At 38.3% G+C, this 15,653-nt stretch overlaps 1 protein-coding gene across 15 annotated transcripts in view; it reads left to right on the forward strand.

Moving 5' to 3' along the window:
• Positions 1–15,653, forward strand: part of trioa (trio Rho guanine nucleotide exchange factor a) — a 122,617-nt gene that overhangs the window by 101,156 nt on the left and 5,808 nt on the right. For 9 of the 15 annotated variants that reach the window (XM_067412369.1, XM_067412370.1, XM_067412375.1 and 6 more), the window contains 16 exons: positions 536–779; positions 867–1,162; positions 1,277–1,447; positions 6,207–6,302; positions 7,579–7,727; positions 7,815–7,881; positions 7,989–8,092; positions 8,338–8,407; positions 8,501–8,590; positions 8,754–8,846; positions 8,937–8,987; positions 9,064–9,141; positions 9,232–9,423; positions 9,521–9,701; positions 11,719–12,491; positions 14,844–15,091. In XM_067412369.1, the coding sequence (XP_067268470.1) occupies positions 536–779; positions 867–1,162; positions 1,277–1,447; positions 6,207–6,302; positions 7,579–7,727; positions 7,815–7,881; positions 7,989–8,092; positions 8,338–8,407; positions 8,501–8,590; positions 8,754–8,846; positions 8,937–8,987; positions 9,064–9,141; positions 9,232–9,423; positions 9,521–9,701; positions 11,719–12,491; positions 14,844–15,091 (2,903 nt within the window). Of the gene's footprint in view, positions 1–535; positions 780–866; positions 1,163–1,276; positions 1,448–6,206; positions 6,303–7,578; positions 7,728–7,814; positions 7,882–7,988; positions 8,093–8,337; positions 8,408–8,500; positions 8,591–8,753; positions 8,847–8,936; positions 8,988–9,063; positions 9,142–9,231; positions 9,424–9,520; positions 9,702–11,718; positions 12,492–14,843; positions 15,092–15,653 lie in introns of those variants that run through there. The other 6 variants (XM_067412372.1, XM_067412374.1, XM_067412376.1 and 3 more) reach the window with 2 other exon arrangements.

Raw genomic sequence — 15,653 nt, forward strand, 5'->3', positions numbered from 1 at the left:
ATATATATCATGTTGATAATTAATAATAATAAATATGATTAATAATAAACAAATGTAATACATCTTCACAGACAACACATAAAGCAAATGCACATGTGAACTTTATATTATTTAAGAGTCAGAATGTGTAACTCGTTGTAAATATGCTGTTGTTGTAAAAATGCACACTTTAATCATTAATTCACAACGCAGTAATTTCTAAACAATAATTAATGCTTTATTATACTCAATATGTGCTATCATGTCATGGCAGTTTTCTTATTATATATTTTATTCATGCTTTCTTACATTAATGTCTTATGTTTGAAAAAAAAATATTTTTAATCTGTGGCAGATATTTTGACTTTTTTTTAAATCATTTTGCACATCACATGCATTTTTTTACTGAAATGATGTGACATTTCAGGCATTGTAAAATGGACTAAAATGAATGAATATGATATGGCAATATACTGACAACATTTAAAGGGCATTTTATCTAAAGATAAACAGTATGACTCAAAACATGGCTCTTTGCTTGTGTTTTTTTCTTTAGTTATCAGGTGGTTGTGAGCTGACAGTGGTCATCCATGACTTCATGGCCGGTAACAGTAACGAGCTGACGGTGCGGAGGGGACAGACGGTGGAGGTACTAGAGAGGCTCCACGATAAGCCGGATTGGTGCTTGGTGAGGACCACGGACCGTTCCCCTGCCCTGGAGGGCCTGGTGCCCTGTGCCATGCTCTGTATCGCCCACTCCCGCAGCAGCATGGAGATGGAGGGCATCTTTAACCACAAAGGTGGGTAAATTTCTGAACACTTCCCGAAAATTGTCCCCAGCCTGTTTCAGATAAAAATAATCTGCATATTTTTTTGTGTTCTTCCAGACACACTCTCGGTATGCAGTAACGATGCCATCTTACCAGGCTCCTCTGCCACCCTGCAACCAGGTCATGTGATGGGCTCCCAGAGTTCCCCTGGGCCCAAACGCCCTGGCAACACATTAAGGAAATGGCTGACCAGCCCTGTGAGGAGACTCAGCAGTGGTAAAGCCGACGGCCACGTGAAGAAGCTGGCACACAAACACAAGAAGAGCCGCGACGTCAGAAAGAGTGCTGATGCAGGCTCGCAGAAAGACTCGGATGACAGTGCTGCCACGCCACAGGATGAGACTCTGGAGGAGGTTGGTGCAGTTCCTGTTTTTGTTTTCCTGTATATAGACTGACTATATTTACGTCCACCAGGGTTATTATCGGTTATTAGGGTTATTTATGGTTTTGTCCCTGAACCTCCACAGAGGGTGCGTAATGAGGGTCTGAGCAGCGGCACCCTGTCCAAATCATCATCATCAGGTATGCAGAGCTGTGGAGAGGAAGAGGGAGAGGAAGGACCTGATACTGTGCCTCTTCCTCCACCCATGGCCATCCAGCAGCACAGCCTTCTTCAGCCGGACGCACAGGATGACAAGGTGAGCCGGCTCATGATAGAGCAGAGCGGGGGGACTGAGGAGGAGGGTTGGTGTGAGTAAATCACTAGTTTGGACAATTTTTATTTTATTTTTATTTTTTCCACTGCCAACCTTTAAACCTCATTAGAGATCCTCAAACCCGTTGAAACTTCTGTGTGCCAGCGCTTGTATGTCCTCCTGGGATATGCAGTCTTTACTTTCACTTTTCCAGTTCTAGATCGTCAAGTGTGACTTCAATGCAAGCACTGTAAATCTGTTTTTCTGGTCATATTAAACTTGATCATAAAGAATCTTGTCATCTTGGCCCCATGACAACTGGCATTAACATGTGGCTTCCATTTGGATGATTTTGGATGGATTCTTAACACGTTTAATAAGGATGGAATGCGTTTCTTCACAATTAATCAACAATTTCTGATTACTTATCAAATTATTTCATTGGATTACTCTTGTTTTTCTAATTTCTTTCCCCAAGAGTGCACTTTCCCCCCTTCTTCCCTTCTAACCCCTAGTATCATTACTTAGGGGTTTGTAATTAAAGGAAATGCAAAAAATGACAGCATTTTAATTATCCGTTTGCAATTTTGATCTCTGTCAAATCACACAGTGCATTGAAATGGTGTTAAATGCAAAGCTAAATAATGTCTAGATCAGTGGTTCTTAACTCCCTGCGTTTTTTTTTCACATTGCAGCAAAACAGACGTAAAATACTCCGTCATTTTTTGAAACTATAGAATTTTTTTCTTTTATTTGTATACACTCAGAGTAAAAACAAAATGTTGTGCTTTTTGCAAAATAAAGAAAACTAAAATGATGTATGATCTGTCCTCTCCCTCTGAACAAAGTTTAATCTGATAGTTCTCAGAAAATGAACTATAACTTAGTGAATACTAATCACAAAAAAAAATAGACTTATGTCTAAAAAAACATTGAAATGTCAGGTTTTAAATCGTGTAAGTCGAATCGAAAACATAAATTCGGTGTTTATGTAATCTGTGTGAAAAGAGACACATGTCAGAAATCCGTGATTCAGCTCATTATCCGCTAATGCGGCCACGCCAACTGAGTCAGCGCTATTCAGAGGCAAATTCTGAGGCAATACATGCATACATCGTCTCAATCGTGTATTTATTGTCTTGAAAAGTGTTTATCTGGATGTTAAAGCCATGGTTAGCGAGCTCTAGAAGACACGCAGTTAGTTCCTGGTTCTTCTTCTTCTTTAGAATAATTTGTGGCCTAAATGTGCACAGAGCGCCCTCCGGCTGCAAGTATGAACTGAAAACACCAGCGTTCATAGTGATAACAATGAATATAGAAAAAATATAACTCCTCTGTATAGAAAATTGACATAAACATATGAGAATCCAATATTTCTCCAAATGGGAATGCTTTTAAACTAAAAACCTATATTCAGACTCTTTGCATCACAGAAATACATTATATTTTAAAGAATATAATAGAATACCATTATTTTAAATTGAGCTGAGACATTAGAGGTTTTTTTTCACAGCCTACCTGACTGAAAGGCCTCATTAATATGCAGCACCATTAGAGGTTTTTATGCAATTCTTTTGTCTTCTCAGGTGTAAATGGCCCATTATTCATGATGATTCACGCCTCCACGCATACTGTGTTTCTTGACAAAAAGTGTCTTACAAAAACTAAATCAATATATTGTTTTATATGAACAAGTAGGCATTATAATTTTTACATAATTTTGAAGCAAAATTAACCCCCAATACCCAGAAGTCTTGTAAACACAGATTTATAAACGTTATTCCTTCAAAAACTCAAACATGTGCGTACATGTTCCTCACATGTTATGGTAGCCTAGTTTGTGCTGAATACAGTGTAATGACACTTGTGTCATTAATATGTTTATGAACAACTGAAAAAAGCACAAATGTCAGGGCATGTCAAAACTTCTCCAAGCCCCAAATCAGCCTCAGACTCCAGAGGGTTAATTAGGGACTTCAGAAAACTTCTAAGGGCTGCAGGATGGCTTGGGGTGTTTTCATACTTGGCTTGTTTGAAGCATTTGTTTCGGAACGTGGTGCATTTATCCCTTACTTCAGTTTGTTTAGGCATATATGATCACAACATATACATGCTGAAATCCACACCAAATAAATGGGACTCAGATCACCTGAAAGAGGAGGTCTCATCCCACTCAAAAATAAACTGAAGTGGTTCACTTCCTGCTGAGAAAGCAATCCAACCAAATGGACCATGCTGTATCGCAGTGTATTATGGGTAATTATGTACGTTGTGTGAAAAGCAGCGGTGTTTGTTTTAATAATGGCTCTCAATGAATTGCGAGTTAACCTGGAGTGAAGACAAATTGAAATATCTAAATGAATTTGATCAGAACTGTCCAAAACTCGTTTAAAATACAAGTGAAGCCTTGATTTGTGCTTAAAATGATGAGGTAAAATAACAACAGCTAAAAACAAAAAGCCACAATAAGCCCGTGGAGCTGTCTATCCATCTTGGCAGATGAACGGAATCCCGGAATATAAACAGTGTGTTCTGACCAATGAGAAGGAGTTTAAGTTGTATTAACAACTTGTGGTCCATTTAGAAATGTTGCCTTGTGAAAGCAAACCGAGCTAAGAAGAATTTGCAACACTGTAACAATTTTAATCCCTGTTTCAGAACAAAACAAATGATCTACATGTGTGAAAATGCCATTAAAAATAATATATTAAAATAATCTATCTCTAAATTAAAACGCTAAAACAAAAATCAAGAAATTATATTTCTTTTTATTTTCCCTCAATAACATATTTTTTTTAGTTGAAGAACATACAGTTCTTGAGATTTCTTGAATCACAAAATTAATTGTGGTTAATTAGTTAAAATGTCACCACTCCCAATTTGGTAATATCTTAAATTAGTGGAATAATTACAATGCGTTTTCTCTTTAAACTCTCCATTTTAGAGAAATGTTGAAGATGCTGCTTAAGTTCAGAACCTTCAAATATTGTGTTGGACAAAAAGGTTGAGAACCACTGGTCTACATACAATCTGAATCTGAAATGCATGTTAATGCCAGCCTTAAAAGGTGTCCCAGAGAGATAGAGAGGCAGATTTTTTCCTTTGATAGAATGTAGTCACTTGTAAAACGGCCACAATAGGATGAAATGCTCGACTTATAGCTGGTCTCATCGCTGCTCAAGAACAGCTTGTGACACTAATTTGTTTTTCTCTTTTGTTTTGTTTGGGCTGTATTGTTTGCCATAGCATTACGTTGATTTGTGTCCTGTCTTTGTTTTATCTCAGTTCCCATATCTCTCCATCTGACTCCTCCCTTTCTGGCCTCCCTCCTTTCACATCATTTCTCATTGCTTTCTTTTCCCATAATCCCCGGCTTATCAAAAGACCCAAGACCCCCTTTCTTTCTACTTTTATTTGCTGTCTTTTTTCTTTCCTGTTTTTTTTGGTAGAGATTTAGAAGCCGGCCAATTCCTGAGAACTTCCACTTTGAAGTAGTGCTCTTTTAGAAGCAGATTCCTCATTTTGGTTTGATTCCGCTATTCCACTTTCATCTAGACAAGACTTCCTCTTTCTGTTGTTTAAATCTGTCTGATTTAAACTTAGAACCACAAAATGCCCTTACTCATCCTTTTTCATTTGATTTCTTCTCTAGTTTTTTACTTATTTTACATTGTTGTTTTAAATGCATATGATTTAGCCCCATCTTTATTCGATTGTCCTCCTAACGCGCTGGTTTTTGATCGGACTGGGTTCAAATGCAGCTTCGGAGTATCACAGGGCACATGCGGTGTCAGAAAGACGTGTACAGGTGTATCCAAACGTCAACATCAGGGAGCTGTGATTAGGTAGAAAGAGGGTCATGTGCCTTATACAATGACTCTGAATCTCAGAGACCACCCTCACTCTTTACTCCTCTAACCAACCCTCAAAACTCCGCCCATTCACACCCCTCCCCCCTCCCCTCTGTGCTTATCCTCTCATTATCCACTCTGCTGTCTGATTGGCCTGTAAAAGCTAAGCAGACCTGAGGCCACACCCAGACACAAATTGGAAAGTCTGGAAGGCACAGCAAGGGTGAGACTTTCTGCTGGATTTCCCTATATTTCTATTTGATGAATGTTTTTGATTGCCAGTTTTTGAAGCTAAAGTAAAGAAACCCTCCGCCAGTCTCAGGTGTCGAGCATCAAGCTATTGTCAACCTGAAGTCTGTTCTCTTAACTTCATATAAATTTAAGACCCCATGAAATGCAGCAGGTTTCTTTCCTCTGTCGACACATTTCCTATTTTGGTCTGTTTGGCTGCAAGATAAGGACTGTGTATATCTTCTAAAAGTGTATTTTTATCAATTTAAATAGAGCTATCACACATCACATGGAATAAAAGCCATTTTGATTATATGGGGCCTTTTTTTTAACGAATAATTGATTTTGGCTGAAATCAAAATGTCTCTTTTCAAAACTGATAAACTGCACCAGAGACAGTTTGAGAGTGCAGATTGTGTATGTTCACAATGGTGTGATGCCAGACACATAATAATAATGTTATTACCATTAGTTACAGATGCATTCAACATAATGCAGTGAAGTTATTTTAACTGCTATAATATAATTGCATAAATGTCTTTGAGGGCAAAGACAATAAACTAGTGCCTAAATCCATTCCTGAATGAATCCTGATTACAGTTTAGCTTCATACGGCTCATATTTCCTTTGTGTCATTCAGTCTGGCTTTTTTCCCTCTTTCACTCTCTTTATCTCTGCAGACTTCTTCCCGTCTCTCCGTCCGACCCTCCAGTTCAGAAACCCCCAGCGCTGCAGAGCTAGTCAGTGCCATTGAGGAGCTGGTCAAAAGCAAGATGGTAAGAAGTGCACAGATGAATATATAATATAATATAATTGGTGCTGTCAAACGATAAAAATTTGATCTAATTAATTACATGATGTGGCAATGAATTAATCTAATTAATCGCACATTAATTTTGGCTGTGAAATGACCCCCAAAAGATAATTTGAAGTAATTATTGTATAAAGCATTAAATTGAAATTTACAAAAAGTAGCTTCAGAAAAAAATATTTTATTTCAATATAGAATTTATTACACAAACGTTTGAACCATGAGGATGAATAAATGATGACTGAATTTTCATTTTTAGGTGAACTATATCTTTAATGTTTTTTTTTTGTTGTTGTTGTTTTTTTATTAATATGAAAATATAAAATTAATTTTTTAATTAAATTATACTCTAATAAGAAACTAAAACTGCCAGTAGGTGGCAGTAAATGTCTTAATGATTAAGTCAGTCATTCGTTCGTTCGTTCGTTCGTTCAAATGCCTAATTAATTCAGAAGTGAAGTAAATGGTTGTCTTTATGAATGGTCCATTGAATCATTTTTTCACTTAATTCGTTGAAAGCGCAGATTCAGAAATGAAACGCCACTGTGTGTTGTTCGGAGATGAAGGCAAATAGTTCTGCTTTGTTGGCAAAATTAAGCAAAAACAGACAATATTGTGTCTAAAATGACAATGTTTACTTATTTATAAACTGTTGTACAAAATCAGTATTGCATTTGTACTTCGTGACAAAAATAGCACTCGTGTGATATAGCTTCACTATATCTTATAATTTAAATATAAGACAAAAACTCAAACGGCCATTTTTGCCAACATAATTTGAATTTTAGGGACATTTACTGCTTTCTATAGACATTATTTTCTTTTTAGAGCTGCTTTACAACAGAATTGAATTATTTTTTAGTTTGAGTTGTTTCCCTGCATCAAATTTGTCATCAATCAACTGTATGCATTAAATACGTTAATAATTTTAACATGTTATTTTTTACCATAATTAATTAATCTAATTCAAACGTTAAATCGACAGTCCTAAATATAATATAATATAATATAATATAATTGATATAATATAATATAATATAATATAATTAATATAATATAATATAATATAATATAATATAATATAATATAATATATTATAATAAAATATAATACCACAGTGTTGTTATTACTATTATTGTTAAATATTAAACTTATTATTAACCAAGTATTATACAAGAATTTAAAGTAGTTTACCCATCAAACTTGTCTGCTCTGACTTTGACGGTTTCATGCCCACACAGGCTCTGGAGGACAGGCCCAGCTCTTTGTCTGTGGAACAAGGGGACAGCAGCAGCCCCTCTTTCAACCCATCTGATAACTCCCTCCTCTCCTCCTCCTCTCCAATCGATGAGATAGAGGAACGCAAGACCGGCTTCCTCAAGAGACGCCAGTACGTCATCATGCTCTCCTCCCTCTCTCTGTTACTGTCCGCATTCATTGTCAGCGTCTGAAACACGTGTCCTTTTTCTCCTTTTAGTTACATCCTGCTGGAACTGATAGAGACAGAGAGGGACTATGTGAGAGATCTCAGTTTGGTCGTGGAGGTAAGTGCACACTATTCACTGGATGCTGAGAAATAGATGCGTGATCAAGTGACTAGATCTGAAGCACATCCATACTTTGATGTGACGCTGCATTGTGTGTCCGGCAGGGCTACATGACCAGGATGAGGGAAGATGGAGTTCCAGATGATATGAAAGGAAAAGACAAGATCGTTTTTGGAAACATTCAGCAGATATATGACTGGCACAAAGAGTATGTTTTTTTGAACATTCATGCATGAAAACCCATTCATTTTGGGAAAAGCCCAAAAACAAAATCAAGACCTTTTTAAAGTTGGTCCGTTTTTTAATGATAGGCATTGGTTGGAAAAAGAAAGCCAATAAACCAACATGTACAACATTGTCTGATAATTAAAGCAACTTTGTGGCAGTTAATTTCAGCTATTTTCCAACTATTTTGAAGAGAGATGAGACTAACTACAATCCTTAATATTTCAGTTTCTTCCTGGGAGAGCTTGAGAAGTGCCTTGAGGACCCTGACCGGCTGGGCCCTCTCTTCGTCAAACATGTATGCCATTTTTTTTTTTAAGTCTTTTTAAGCAATCAATCAAACTTGTTCTTTTAATGTAATTTAATATTGTGCACTCTTCATGTCTTTCAGGAGCGGCGGCTGCACATGTACATTGTTTACTGCCAGAACAAACCTAAATCTGAACACATTGTCTCAGAGTATATCGACACCTATTTTGAGGTGCGTAACTTAAATCTGGATTTGATCATAATTTCTGCCCTTTATAAAGCTTGAATGTCCTAATGACATACATTCTGCATTACTATCAGTATACCAACAAATATAAATCACACAGAACATCTTGAAACACTTTTATTGTCAAACTGAATAACCTGTCTTGCAGGATCTGAAGCAGCGTCTGGGTCACAGACTTCAGATCACTGATCTGCTCATTAAACCTGTTCAGAGAATCATGAAGTACCAGCTGCTGCTCAAGGTTTGTCCATCTGGTCCACTGCATCTTTAGACCTATGGACAGTTGTTAGTCTAATCATGATTCTGATGCTCTCTGTTTCTTTGTTTACAGGATTTCCTCAAATTTTCCAAAAAAATTGGAATTGATTCAATGGAATTAGAGGTATTTTATTCTATATTTAAACATTATTTTGTTTCATTCTATTCTATTCTTTTCTGATGATGTTCTTGTGTTGTAGAAAGCGGTTGAGGTCATGTGCATTGTACCAAAAAGATGCAACGACATGATGAATGTTGGTCGACTCCAGGGATTTGATGTAAGAACTTGTTTATATCGGTGGATTATTATCAATTAGTGTTTTAAATTTGAGCTCATGGAATAAACTCATCTGATCGGTCTTTCACAGGGAAAGATCATTGCTCAGGGGCGTCTCCTCCTGCAGGACACCTTTATGGTGGCTGAACCAGAAGGAGGCCTGCTGAACAGGATGAAGGAGAGAAGAGTCTTCCTCTTTGAGCAGATTGTCATCTTCAGTGAACCTTTGGATAAAAAGAGGGGCTTCTCAATGCCTGGCTACCTGTATAAATACAGCATCAAGGTACAGGCGTCCTCATCTAATATTGTCATGACAGATTTGTTGATTAAGTAAAAGACTGTTTAGAAAAACTAAAAACATAATGTTTGTATGTGTGAAGGTGAGCTGTCTGGGGCTGGAGGATAGTGTGGACGGAGACCCCTGTAAATTTGCACTGACCTCCAGAACATCTAATGGCAGCAAAGAGGCCTTTATTCTGCACTCAAGCCATCCTGGAGTACGACAAGTCTGGATGCTGCAGATCAGCCAAATCCTGGAGAGCCAACGCAATTTCCTCAATGGTACAGCAACCAGCAATACTTATGAGTATAAAAGGCTTTTGGTCTTTAGGTCAAGTCATAAATGATGTTTAACATACATTTAATCCAAACAAAACAAATGATCGAAGAAAAAGATCCATCGCCCCTGTTATTTTATAGGCTGAGTGATTTGAGGAAAGAAATCTATTGTGATTTTTTTTTCTGATTAAAATAAGTTTGATTTGCTATTTTAAAATGTGATTATTACTATTATTATGAATCATAAACTCATATTGTTATTATATATCAATATGCCTATAATATTTATTATTATTAAATAAAAATATTAAACAAAATAAGAAATATATTACTATTGTAAAAATAATTTCACTTTAAAATTAAAATGAAAAGTCAAGCATTTAAAAAGTAATCCTTTAACAAGTACTACTTTAAAATTATGCTGCAATTATACTATACTAAATATAGCTGCAAGCAGCAATTACGGGGCCAAGCACAAAATCAGCACAATAAACCAGCCAACACGGCCGTGAGCATCAGACCAACTGCAACAGTGAGCAATTAAAGACCTATTAAGATCATTCTAGGCAAACGAGTTGAAAAATGATCAAAAATGAGGATTTACTGGTTCATCACTTTCGACCAATAGGTGGCGCTGTGTCCAAATTGTTGTGGTATGGTCAGAGTGAGGTGACAATGACACTTGCAAAGTTTGGTGTCAATATGTCAAAGCATTGCAGAGATAGAGCTTAATGAATGAGTTTGGCATCATGCCTCAAAATCGCATACAGAGTTTCGTAACTATACGCGATAATGCGTTCGTAAATTACAGCATTTTAGCACAAAATTCAAAATGGCTGATATGTAAAAATTTTATATCATTTGACTCGACATGATGCCCTGAATCTAATGAGACCAAATTTATGATTTTTGGACAAAGCCATCAGAAGTTATAAGCAAAAATAGCCATTTTTCATATCTCCGCACCAGTAGGTGGCTCTGCGCTGAAACACTGCATGATGCCTCAGGTCATGTTTGTGATGACATGTACCAAGTTTGGTCTAAATACAATAAAGCGTTACAGAGATACAGCCTTGCGTCTATTTTCGCAAGCGCGACATTAAATTTGTTTGCGTGTATTTTGAATAAGGTTTGAGGAATCGACTTGAATTTTTCCATAACTTTTTGTCGGCATGGTCTGAAGATCATCTGGTTCAATTTTCATGAAAATCAGAGTAATGGCCTAGGAGGAGTTCGAAAAAGTTCGTTTTTCAGAAAATTCAAAATGGCAGAAAAATTTGCATGACGGAAAATGACCCAAGGAGTCAGAGGTTCAAAAGTTATTAGCATAAACATAAGTGCAGCTTTGGACAGCTGGTTCTATGGGCTGCCATAGACTTCAAGAGCTGAAGAAGAAGAAGAATCGAAAATAAAAAGAACCCCAACAGATACAATAGGTGCCTCCACACCTTTGGTGTTTGGCCCCTAATAATCATGTCTTAATTGCTTCATTTTCAAACATTAAACCATCAAGATTTTAGTTAGATATTTTATAAATATACTATCGTTCATTGTTAATTCTTTTCATTCATAATACATTAACTAGTGTTCATTTAAAGTACTTAAAAACGTTAAAAACATATTCGTATATGTAGAGATCAACCTACATTAATAATAAATAGTAGGGGTGTGACGCAATATTAAAATGTGACAAAATTTCTCGTCGAGTGAAAAACTGCCCTTGCGCAACATTGCGCAACAGAGCCTAAGCATATGACAAATGTCTTATCTTGCAGAATGTGCACTCAGCATAGCCTGTCTCCCAATATTAAGCCCAAAGTATACTTTGGATGTCCACGTACCGTCCGCATTACGTAATTTTCGTCATCAGGAGGGTCCGCGGACATTAAGGTCATGATGTCTAAAGCAGTAACAAATGCTAACGAACTGATCTTCATGATAAAGTTTTACCAAAATCTTGATTAATTTGTGCTGTTTTTTTCATGTTCACATCGTTGATTGAAATCTCTCTCCTCACTAGATGTCTTTCCTCCTGTAGCGCTTACATCACCCATTGACTACCAGAGGAACCATGTCGAGGGACCTGGTGTCTCAGGCAGCAGTGTACAGGCTGGAGGTAGCGGGGGTCAGGTTATGGCCCCCGGAGGAGGCGGAGGGGCCCCGGCTGGGTCGGGTTCCCGCTCCCGTCCCTCCCGTATCCCCCAGCCCTCGCGCTTGCCTCAGCCACTCCGTCATCACTCTCCCGCCCTGGGGCCCGGAGCCCACGAGCCTGACGGCCCCGACAAAATATCAGGTATGTCCCCGAGACCTCGCTCCAGGGGTCCCTCACCCTCTTGCACCACAGAGCCTGATCCGAAGGTGAAGGTTCCTGCGAGCCCTCACCCCAAACAGACGGACCCTACGGAAAGTGCTTCCAAAGAAAGCAGGGATGGAGCCTCTCCGGCCCAGATCCCTCGAGCCACCGTGGCCCCGCTAGCTCTGGTCAAACCCAGACCTGGAACGGTCTCGCCGATGGCCTCCCCGTTAGCCACACCGGCTTTCAAAGACTCTATCCCACCCTGCAGTCCTGGGCCAAAGACGGGCGGCAGCTCCAACTCGTTCTGGAGCTCCGTTCCCGCCTCTCCAGCCAGCAGGCCCGGATCCTTCACCTTCCCCGGGGAAGCATGCGACACCCTGGGACGGCAAAATCAGAACCAAAGTCACAGGCATTCCACCCACAGTAAGGACGCAGACCGCATGAGTACCTGCTCTTCTGCCAGTGAGCAATCTGTCCAGTCCACTCAGAGCAACGGGGTAAGAGACACACTCCTGCCCCGGTCGACCGCAGCGCTTCAGCTCAACTCTGCTCCTGTCTTCCCTCATGAATGACTCTCTAACCCACCTGGATTCTGTCTGATTTCTGCCTCTCTTAACCTGGTTTCTACTCTGTGGACTTCCAACAGAGCTTTTTCTCTGCATCTCAGAAATCTAACCGTTCTGCTTCTGGCCATATACTAACTGTTTATGGATTTGTAAAACAAGAACTAGGTTTATCCTTAAAAATTAAGATATTAACCTTAAGCGACTTTCTTTGTGGGGTCTTTACAAGATGTTTTTCCTTCTGAGAATCAGCTATTCTTAAAGGATTAGTTCACTTTGAAATGAAAATTAGCCCAAGCTTTACTCACCCTCAAGCCATCCTAGGTGTATATGACTTTCTTCTTTCTGGTGAACATAATTGCAGAAATATTAATAATTATCCTGGCGCATCCAAGCTTTATAATGGCAGTGAAAGGGTTCAATGAGTATGAGCTGAAGAAAGTGTTTCCATCCACATGCACCCATTTAAAATATGTGCTCCACACTGTTTCGGAGTGTTAATAAAGACCTTCTTAAGTGAAACGATGCCATATTTAACAAGCTATGATGTCAAATATCGAGATACCACCAGACCGCCTTCCATATACAGGTTATGAAGAAAATGTAAACTGGCATTGCATCAATTACAGTTTTTCCGTAAGTTTAAAAAGGGAAGGCACATGACGTAGCGTAAGCTTTGTTAACTGCAAGTGGTTTACGTATGTGTATGTTGAACATGGAAGGCGGTCTGGCGGAAGCTCGATACCTGACTTCATAACTTGTTTAAATATGGATATTTTTTTTTAAACAAGCGCATCGCTTCACTTCAGAAGGCCTCTATTAACACTCCAGAACCGTTTGGAGCACATATTTATGATGGATGGATGTGGATTGAAGCTTTTTCTGTAGCTCATACTCATTGAACCCTATCACTGCCATTATAAAGCTCGGATGCTTCAGGATATTTATTAATATTTCTTCGATTATGTTCATCAGGAACAAGAAAGTCATATATACCTACGATGGCTTGAGGGTGAGTAAAGCTTGGGCTAATTTTCATTTGAAAGTGAACTAATGCTTTAAGGGCTAAAGGTGCAGTCACGTTTTCTGTTGTTATGCAAAATTTTGCCGGTGAAATCCAGTCATTTTCGAAAGGAATCACCATGATTGGGAATTTTGAGTCAGGGCAAAAGATTTCCCCATGCAGCGTGTTTAAGTTCATCACACTGACCAACAGAAAGCTGCTTGGTTTGAAAGTGACTTCTGTGTGAGCTGTGCTTCATACATCACTACATTATTGACAGTGGTTCTTTTTTCCCACAAAATTTTGCCAAAATGTTGCTAATGTGACAGCACCTTAATAATGTTAATCTTTACAAAACTAATGCCTGAAACATCCGTGGATGTTTTGATTCTGCTTATCATGTGATTTAGTTAAGAGTTTTAGATCTTTTTAACAGGCTACTACTGTAACTAACAGGAGTTCTTATCTCAATTTCTTTTCTGTTTCTTACCTTTTCTTTGACTGTTCAAGTTTAATAATGCATGTTTTTGATGCAGTGCATTTGCAAGGTTACATGTCAATCAAAAGTTGTAAATATTATTGAGCATGGGTGTTATTATGCAATGTTTTGTCATTATCAAACACCAAAAACATACATTTGTTCTGAAATTTACTAGCCCTCATGTTCTGGATGGGATCAGAGAGACCTCAAGAATTTTACTAGATCGGGGAAAACATTTTTTTACGTTGAGACATCAGGCGGAAATTAAAAAAGATTCTTATGAAAACCGATTATAAATAAAATTTCAACTTGATAAAATGCTTCAAATGTCCTCCATAACAAATATTGCCTTATGTCTAGGGGAGAGACCCAAAAACATTTTTAACATATTAAAAAAAGATGAAAATAAGAATTTTCATATAATTTTCAGTTATTTTATTGTTCTACAATGTTGTTGCAATGTCAAAATTGACCATAAATAACACTGTTACCAGAAATAATCACCTTTTAAAAAATGATAATTATAAAACATAAGGATGCAGCTTCAGTAGTACCTACCTATACTGGCTTTTGGGTAGGTCAGTGGAACATATTACAAGAATTTGAAGGAAAAATATAAGGCCTTTTTTTCTAAATTATTTTTTATACATTTACATGGAACATGAGGGTTAATAGGTAAATGTGGAAATATTGTCATTTCACACAGGTAAACCCATGGTGTTGTACAGTACAGGCATTTGTATTAAAGGTGTATAAAGTGTCTCTGGTACTAAGACCCGTGTGTGTGTGTGTGTGTCCACAGAGTGAAAGCAGCAGCAGCAGTAATATCTCCACCATGTTGGTGACTCAGGACTATGTGGCTCTGAAAGAGGATGAGATAAATGTAGGTCAAGGGGAGGTGGTGCAGATCCTGGCCTCCAATCAGCAGAACATGTTCTTGGTGTTCCGCGCCGCTACAGACCAATGCCCGGCTGCCGAGGGCTGGATCCCCGGATACGTGCTGGGCCACACCTCCGCCATTATCCCTGACGCACCAGAGGGGACCATTAAGTAAGAGCTCGCCTCTAACCATTTACATAACACATGCTAAATGTTTCATAATGCAACAATAAAATCAAACACATAGTTAACATCTGTTTTTTTTGTTCAAGCGGTCCTATTATAGTTTTTTTATTTTACATTTTCATCTTTCTTTAGTGTCTTAATGTTGCAGTTTGAACATGAAAAAGGTCTGCAAAGTTACAAAGCACAAAGTCCCTCCAGAGTTATTTTCTTTATCAGTGCGCATTTCTGAACTCCGTGAAACGCCTCAATTGTAGTCTTGAGTTTTCTTCCAGGAGCGAACACATCACAAAATTCCTCATTTAAATAATTCCCTCTCTAGGCATATGCAAAATAAAGGGGCGGGGCCTGGTTGAGTTAGTTAGTAGTGTGTTGAAACTCGCAGTTATGTTAAGGGGCGTGACATTCCCAAACACACTTGAAACAGTTGACCAATCACAACACTGATCCAATTGACCAATCAGAGCACGCTACTCTTTTCAGAAGGAGGGGCTTCATAGAGACAGGAATTAAACAGAGTGTTACTGACAGACTGAGAAGAAAGGAGCTG

The sequence above is a fragment of the Chanodichthys erythropterus genome, chromosome 15 (genome assembly GCF_024489055.1).
Source record: "Chanodichthys erythropterus isolate Z2021 chromosome 15, ASM2448905v1, whole genome shotgun sequence".
Taxonomy (NCBI): Eukaryota; Metazoa; Chordata; class Actinopteri; order Cypriniformes; family Xenocyprididae; genus Chanodichthys; species Chanodichthys erythropterus.